The sequence below is a fragment of the Manihot esculenta genome, chromosome 14, assembly GCF_001659605.2.
Source record: "Manihot esculenta cultivar AM560-2 chromosome 14, M.esculenta_v8, whole genome shotgun sequence".
NCBI lineage: Eukaryota > Viridiplantae > Streptophyta > Magnoliopsida > Malpighiales > Euphorbiaceae > Manihot > Manihot esculenta.
In genome coordinates, this window is record NC_035174.2 from 7,693,178 (window position 1) to 7,702,669 (window position 9,492).

Genomic DNA, 9,492 nt, shown 5'->3' on the forward strand with positions numbered 1-9,492 from the left:
AAGTAATTAAAATTTAATTTGTATATGCAGGTGATTTGCGTCTGCAAGTTGCTGCTCAAACAGATAGAGCTCCAATGTTTAGTCTCAGATGCAATACAACTGAAGAGTGCAAAAGCCCCACCAAATGCTTGTGCCCACCTTGTACATGTATAAGGAATATTTGTGAGTGCAATATTACTGCTCCATTTTTAAGTGGAGAAAAATTAGGCCGCTTAAAATACTAGTAATTTTGTTTAGTGATATGTGATTGGCAGTCCTCTTATTAATTAAATAAAATATGTAGACTAAATATATAGTCTAGCATAAATTGCATATGTTGAACTTGATATATCAAAGTTTAATATCTCTTTTGTCTTATCGTTGTAATTAAAATTATAAATAAAATAAAACATATTATCTATGTTTTATTTACATTAACAATCATAATATATTATTGGTATTGTTTTTTCTTTTTTTATATATGTATTAGTTTCAAAAGTAATTTTATAATGAATTAATATGAGTCGAGATGTATAAGTAGGAAAACATATAAAATTTATTACTTTTAATTGTATTAAATATATTTTCTTAATTTATGAAAAAAAACTAAATACTCTTTTTTTTATCGGACGTAATGAGTACTTAATAAACTTGTTTGTCAAGTGATATACCATAGTATATATATAGATTATTAAGTTATTTTATTTTCGAAAGGTGAAGAAAAGAAGTTACATGGTGAATCAAAACACATGAAGTATGTATTTCTTGTCATAAGAAAGAAAAAATATGAATAAACAAAAATCAACAACTTACGGTTATATTACAGTTTATGTCACTTAAGCTGCCAACTCATTTTAATGTGCATAAATCTACAACTTATAATGATAACATGATAGTCTCTTTTATTCTATTAAGACAACCTATCTCGTATATTTGCGGAATCACAACTAACGTCCATAGCTTTATTAGCTCACAATTAGCCGCTAGAATGCCTCTCCATCTAATTTTTACTTGGTTAAAATTTAACAACTAATTTTTATAAAACCTACCTTTGTATTACTATTATTATAACCTTTACAAAGATGTAATTATTTGTCACATGCAAGATTAGACTTGGTCAGACCGTGAATCGGATTAATTGAGGTGAGACCAATCAATTAGTTTTGATTTCTAAATCAAATGGAAAATTTATATTAAGAGAGTCAGTTACCGACGTCTTTTTTGAACAAAAATTGAGATTGATCGATGCAAACCGATAATTTGAATTGATTTTTATTTTTTTAAATAAATTATCTAATAAAAATTTTATCACTTAAAATTGATACAAACAATTTAATTAATTTATTTTTTTACTTATAAAGTGTATTATTTCCATTGAATATAATATCATTTTATTTTTATGTTATCCGAATGTACATCTTTTGTAAAATTTACTTATTTATTCAATCATTAATTTAATAGTATTTAAAATTTATGTCTTTTATTTTTTCTAAAAATTCCATCAAAGTAAAATTATTAATTATTTAAAATTTAAATTTAATCGAAACCATAAAAAAAATAATTTTACCCGTTTAAAACCAAATCAAAATAATTTTTTAACTTATTAAAAATGAAATTGATTTTAATTTTCAAATCAAATCAAATCAAATAATCAGTTCTGAACCAAAGCCGGTGCTTTACTAGGCGTAGGTAGGATTATTCAGTGTATAATTATATATGAGAGCCCCTCTAATTACTTGACGTTGCCATTCGCATCAAACATAAAACAACCTATAAAAGGATGTGCTTCCTAGTTAATATAGATCTGCTGTCATAATTCCAATGGCCATACGGCAAAGCTTGAGTTGAGATGATATATCACATGTTACTTGTTTAAAGGCAAGGCCATAATAAATTAGAATCCAGTAAATTGCCATATTATCGTTCTCACTTTATGAAATTAACCAATGAAAATCTACAAGTAAAACAACTTATGAATTTTTCAAATAATTTATTGCAATTCATATAAGGTAAGAAAATCAATTCCTCTGTCCGATCTATCAACATACCAAAATTAATTCATACCTATCAAATTTGACTGTAATTTAATTAAAAAAATATTTATGTCCTTATTTTAAAAATAAGATAAGTTCACTATATATAGTATGGCTCTTTAAGGGGAAATACACTTTCTTTCTTATCAATCTAAAATATTAGATGGCGACCACTTTTTTAATAGTGAAGCTACTAGCTTTTTTCGTTGCTCAGATAGCGACAATCCTTCCATCTTGTAAGTATTTTTTTATTTATTTTTATATATTATTTATATAGCGATAATAATCTATTTTTATTATAAGAAAATAATTAAAACTTAATTTATATATGTAGATGATTTACACATGCAGGTTATTGCTCAAGCAGATAGTCCAGTGATTGATCTCAAATGCAATACTACAAAAGATTGTAAGAGTCCCGCTAAATGCTTTTGCCCACCTTGTACATGTATAAATAATATTTGCAATTGCGGTGATAAGCTTCCGTCTGTAATAGTAGAAAATTAAGTCGCTTAAAATATTAGTGACTTAATTGATATATGATGAACATATATTATTATTAATTAAATAAAATATAAAAATTAAGGTATAATCCAGTACAAAATGCATATTCTGAATTTGTACAAACCCAACAAAAATTTCCCTTTTTCTTATTGATACAATTAATAAAAAATTATAAATAAAATAATCCATAATAGCTTTCCGTTATTTATAATAATAAAAGTAATATTTTTTTCTGATAATCTTATTTTTTTTAGTGTATATTAAAAAATAAAATTTGTTAGTTTAAGAATAATTTTATAATAAAGTAATATGAATAAAGAGTGTATTAATAAAGAAAACATAAAATTCATTGTTTTTAGTTATATTAAATGTATTTTCTTAATTTATGTAAAAAAAAATGGCTTTTTTTTTTTTGGAGGCTGAAGCTGTGGTTTGAACGTCTTGGACTTGTCCTAAACCTGGGTTGTTCTTCCTCTCCTTTGAATTGAAGTAATAAATAAAAATGTAAACAGTCAAAGGAGTTATGGAGATAGGAAACAACCACTTCATAATTAATTATAATTTTTTATTTTTGGATTGGGATTATTAGCCATAAATTTAGAATGCCTATAGTTATTAATTCACATTTTGCATCTCAACAATTTTACATGAAACTGATCTCATTTTTACTTGGTTAAAATTTTTTTTTTAAATAGAAATTAAAAATTAGAAAAATAAAACTTGAAATCTCTTATATTTATTCATATACACTTATAATCAGACTAAAATTATGAATGTCATTTAATTAAAATTTAACAATTATATTTTATACAAACATAACTATATATAACTATTATTACAAGTTCTAAGATGTACTTGTGGGATTAACAGGGAATTGTACGATTAATCGATAAATTTTGGTTTTCATTCTTAATCAAATTGAAATTTTTTATTAAAAATTTTTGTATTAAAAATTTATTATGAACGCTATTTTTAAATTAAAATTAAAATCGATTGATTAATTCACGGTTGAATTTAATTTTAAATTTTAAAATAATTTATCTAATAAAATATTTACTCTACTTAATTATCAATAATTATAATACAGCCAATATAAACAAAATAGTCATATTATAAAATTTCTGGACTACTTGCCATTGGCATCAAACATAAAAACAACCAATAAAGCTATCTGCTTCCTAGTTAATATAAACATCCTGGCATGAGTTCAATTGCTATACGGCAAAGCTTGGACCACTAAGAGATCTTGAGATGATTTCATGTTATAATATAATCAAGGCATAAATGCATAGCCGTAAGAGCCTTAATCTTAATTTAAAGTGTGTTCATTTTATGCTTTGGCTGCTTAGATAATGAAGTTAAAGTGAGGTATTCTTGAAACAATTACAGGTTGTCCGATGTCTAAAGGACAGCTAATTCTAAACATAAATTATTATGGTTGTAATTTCTATGTCAAATTTGTAGGATAACGTTGGCGATTATGTCTTATTGAGTGTTTTTATAACACTTGAGGCTTCCTATATAATAGAGAAAGATGTGCATTGTATGTCCTCCTCAGGACATGCATGTTATGTCCTCAACTTGGTTTCCTTGCTGTTTTAGCTTTTTCAGTTACACTTACTGTTTGGGATTTCTAATTTGGTTTTATGCTTCTCTAACTTGGTTTCCTACAAATTTTCATTTCTATATAGTTATTTTTACAATTTCTACATTGCTTCATCTCTCAATCACATCATTTTCCAAGGATGCAAAGGTGCTAAATTTTCTTTTCCAGGAATATAAAGATACAATTTTTCCATTTTTGTTTGTCTGATATTATAGGTCAATTTATTGATTAATTTTTTAATATTCATATTAATTAATATGTACTGAAAAAGTAAAATTTATTAGTTTTAGAAATGAATTAATGATGAAATAATTAATATGAGCGTATGGTATATCAAAAAAAATATATATATATATATATAATTTATTATTTTAACTATGTTAACTATATTTTTTTTAATTTATGTGAAAAAATAAATTTATTTCAATATATGACCTCACTAATAAATTTATTTCAATAAAATTGGAGTTGTTTTCGTTGCTACAAGATTTCTAACGAATTTCAGTTAAAACTAATCACATAAAAAAAGATATAGTGTATTTTTCTACTCGATTAAATTAAAAAAATTAAAATTAAAATTTTGAAGTATTTGATTTAGATATTGTATTGAATACATGTAATAGTTTTTGATAGATATCTAAACGGTTAGATTAAATATTTGATAAAATTTTAAAAAAATTATAATGAATAACAAATAAACAACTAATATGATAGCTGTTCAGGTAACAATTTTAATTTAGATCATAGTACTCTTTTATAATTTATTTATTATAATTTTTTAAAATTAAAATTTTTATATTAATATATTATTTAAAATTACAACATATAATACATAAATTAAAAATATTTTGAATAATAATTAAACTAGTTATAATATTTATTATTATATAATAAAAATTATACATGTACATAAAAAATAATTATATTTTAAAATTTACTTTTAATTATTACATAATTTAATATAATAAATTAATTTTTTTATATTTATATTATTAATATAATAGATTAATATATATCCTTATTAATCATTTTACGTACTAATAGTAAATATAATTTATCAAAACATCTAAAATATATTAGTTAATATCAGTTATCATCTATCGGTTATAATCAGGTATTTGCTATCAGTTATCAGCTAATTGTAACGACTATTCAACAATTAAATCAAATAAACAATTTATGATTAAACATCTATAGATCTCAAGTTAGAAATTACATTCAAATATTTTTTTTACTGAAATATCACTTTTAAGTTTTGGCTGACTTCAACAGCGTACAAATATATATGTATATACATATTAAGTATACATCCTTCTACTACAATTTAAATTCGAGATTTAATATAGTATTTGCTAAAAAATATGAGCAGAGAAACAGGAAACTGAACACTGTATATTGATAATTCTTCCTTATTTCAAAAGATTTCAAAATCAGACACATTCCAAATATTAAGCCATACAATTACTTCCGAGACGAACTCCGAATCCACAGGTTACTGAGCTGCGTGAAGATGACATGTCCATTTAGTACATATTTTGAAGACACTTGCGAGACAAACTCCGGATCCAGCTCCATGGTTGGCAAATACACTGGTAAACCAGGGCTCCCAATGTCAGAACTAAGAAAACCCACGGAAACCAGTTGAAGTGGGGAGGTAGGAGTCTCCACGACAGGACAGTGAACGAGAGGACCAAACCCACAAGGGATAAGCAACTAAAGATTTTGGCAATACTAGGATGTTTCTTGCTCAAGATGAATCCAATGACAGGAAAATAGAACACCATATTGATAACCATCAAAAATAGCAGATACGACCACGAGTTCTTAAATGTTTGTGGAAAAAATTTTCCATGAACAACTGAAAAATAGGAAACGCTCAGGAGTGCAAGCAGGGCAGTAAAAGCAAGAACAATAGCGATTCGATCCCATTTTTGTGAGTCTTTTTTACTGAATAAGCTCATGTCTGTGTCTTCAGTATCGTTTCTTGATGAATCACAGTAACTGGACTCCATGGGAACCATTTCAATCTCCTGTTTATAAAATCTGTCCTTAGCAGAAACAAATGAGTCGACAGTGCTTGCAGAATCCTGGAAAAGAACAAAAATTCATTTAAAGATCACTGTGACAAGAAAGGAGCAGCTTAGCTGGGCTTTCTTACCATGTAAAGCAGGAAGGAGGGGATGCGCCAGAACCCTGGAGAAAGAACCAATAACCAAGATGCTTAAACGCACCGCTTCCTGTGAAAGATATAGAAGGTGGCAGACAAGTCTGCAGCGTTTATCACCAAGCAGAGTTTCAGAATCAGCTGGTTTCTGGTCGTATAAAACAATTAATGTCATGACAACACTCTCACAATTTCCTGTAACTTGCATAAGCCAATATTGAGCGTAGGATAACATGGACAAATTGGAATTGAAGCCTCATAGAAATCGCACTCTGAAGATTCTGTCTGAGAGTTCTGTAATATATTTGAAAGCAACAAATTGCACTTTCTTAGAATTAACGACAAGGATCTTCTTGTTCTATACAAAAAAGGGTATATATCTGTAGGGATTTTAAATCAATAGACTAATTAATAAAAGGACTAAATAGTTATTTTTCCAATAATTTATTATCCTTCTCACCTTTGGCAAACAAATCAAACCTTTCTTATGATTGGTATACAATCTGACATTAAAATCAAATCTTTGTTATAATTGGTATAAAATCTAACATTAAAAATTATGGATTTCCTTAATCATTTACCATGAAATATAACGTAAGAAAAGTTGTCTTTCCATATGAGAATACAATGCCAACCCAAAACTTTATGGCATCATATATATATATATATAGCTCATGAACAACTTCATCAACATATATAAAATTCAGCAACTTGGATCACAAAGATATACACATCAACATGTCTTCATTCAAATTGGCTTTCGTTCTTTCATTTCTGCTGATTGGTTCTTGTTAGTCTCTCCTCTTCTTCTTCTTCTTCTTCTTCTCTATCCATGGTTATTTTGCATTATTATTACATCTTTTTTTCTTAGTATCCATCCAAGTATAATTTGATTTATCTTATGATGGGTATTAATTTACTGTTGCAGGCATGTCATTGTCCAGGGCGTCAGGGGGAAAACGGTGTCTCTCTGATGCTGACTGCATATCAGTTAAGTGTCCAGAAGGGCTCAGTGATGCTCGTTGTTTCCATAACGGCTACTGCACCTGCAAGCCAACACAAGAAGGCTCTTCTCAGTTTATTGATGGAAGGAGCTCCAAAGATGCACAAGCTTGTAAGCGGGACAGTGACTGCACCGGATTTTGCCCTCCAAAATGCAAATATGTAAACTGCGTTGGGGGTGTATGCTTTTGTAGCTGTTAAACCTGCTGGAGAAAGGCTGTATTATATATTTAACCAATAAGAAAAATTATAATAATAATAAAATTTGTATCCATACTGGATATGTTATCTTAATTGATTTGCAGGCTGCTTCTAATTAAATTTCTGCTCCGCTTGTTTTAAAAAAGTATTTTTCATATTTTTTAATATTTAAAAAATTAAAAAAAAATTATTAATTAATAAAAAAAAATCAGACATTTTAAAAATAACGAATTTACTCTTTTTAAAAGAGAAAATTATTTTTAACATTTTAAAATTTTTATTAAAATTTTTACGTATAAATTTATTAATATAAAATTAATTAATAAAAATTAAATTATTTTGTTAAAATTATTTTCTGAAAACAAACTGAAGCTAAAATTCCAAGCTAAAATTCCAAATTATTTGCAGGCTGCTTTTTAATAGTAAAAATAGCTTCACAACAACAAAGTCTAAATATGTTTCGTAATTGAAAAAGAATAAAATAATCTTTATAACATATTTAAATTAGAATAAAAAAATTTCAGTAATCGATGAGTTCTCGTCTAATTTTAATCTAAATAAGAGGATTGAATTAGTTGTGGACAATTAGTGTAACTATACTGCAAACATTTCGTGTTAGATGCTAAGAGAGTAATAAAAAAGAGAAGTTTCAAAATACAAGTCATTTAAAAATGAAGGAAAATATGAAGAAGAACCTGGAAGGGAGATTGCCCTAGTAGATTTTATATAAAATGAATATATAAATGTTACATTTTTATAAAAAATGAAGAAATTAAAATTAACATATATTAATATAATATATTATAGTAATTTAGATTTAATAATGTGATTATTTAATATTTTTTAATTTAGAAAAATAATAGGAAATCAAGAGATCACATGTTAATAGTGATAATAAAAATAATATAGTGTGCTTATTAGATATATAGTAGTTATTATTTTATATTGAAATGAAACTAAAAATGTATGAAAATTTAAAACTCATTTGTGTTCGGCAAATTTAATGGTACACTTCGCAATTTCTAAACTTAATTAATAATTTTATAGTTAAGAAGATAGAGATGTGATAATTTTTTATTGGCATTTTAAAAATACAGTCAGTTTTTAATTTTAGATTTTTTAATTATAATATATTTAAAATTAAAATATAAATTCATTTTTATATAATTTTGAGTTTTTATATTTATATCACTTGGAAAAATGTGATGACATTTATTATTATTATTTATAAACTAAGTATTTATGTTTAGTTTAGAAATATTAAGAATAATAAACAAAATAAATTAATTTAAATTTATTATTAATATTTATAATAGTTAAATTTAATTAAATTCATTCCAAACAAAAAAAAAATTTCTTTTATGTTTCTTGCAAGAAATTTATTTTAAATAAGGGCTAATGGATTGGTTGATGTGCTTAAAAATAAAAATGCCCATCCATAATGGGCTGATGAGATTGGAAATGTCCATTTAATAATCTATTATCCTTTTTTCTCATTTTGTCGAATAAATGAAACCTTTATTATAATGGGTATACAGTCTAACATTAAAAATTATGGATTTCCTTAAATAATATGTAATATAAGGTAAGAAAAGTTGTCTTTCCATATATATAATTCATATGTATATATATATATAGCTCATGAACAACTTCATCAACATATACAAAATTCAGCAACTTGGATCACAAAGATATACACATCAACATGTCTTCATTCAAGTTGGCTTTCCTTCTTTCATTTCTGCTGATTGGTTCTTGTTAGTCTCTCCTCTTCTTCTTTCTCTCTATCCATGGTTATTTTGCATTATTATTTCAACTTTTTTCTTAGTATCCATGCTCATATTAATGAAGCATAAATTGATTTATCTTATGATGGGTATTAATTTACAGTTGCAGGCATGTCATTGTCCAGGGCGTCAGGGGTAATGGAAGCAAATGGGTGTCGCTCTGATGCTGATTGCACATCATTTGAGTGTCCAGAAGGGCTCAGTACTCCTCATTGT

General features: G+C 26.1%; 1 protein-coding gene across 1 annotated transcript; it reads left to right on the forward strand.

Moving 5' to 3' along the window:
- The first annotated feature begins 4,082 nt into the window (after positions 1-4,082).
- On the forward strand, positions 4,083-7,519 carry LOC122721821. The gene is made up of 2 exons (XM_043950761.1): positions 4,083-4,269; positions 7,215-7,519. Exons 1-2 carry the CDS (start codon positions 4,087-4,089, stop codon positions 7,452-7,454), a joined length of 423 nt encoding a protein of 140 aa, XP_043806696.1. The 5' UTR covers positions 4,083-4,086; the 3' UTR covers positions 7,455-7,519.
- Positions 7,520-9,492: the final 1,973 nt, after the last annotated feature.

Coding starts and splice junctions, on each gene's coding strand:
- LOC122721821 (XM_043950761.1), top strand. CDS start 4,087: ATGTCCTCAACTTGGTTTCCTTGCTGTTTTAGCTTTTTCAGTTACACT. Junction 4,270..7,214: donor CATTTTCCAAGGATGCAAAG/GTGCTAAATTTT, acceptor TTACTGTTGCAG/GCATGTCATTGTCCAGGGCG.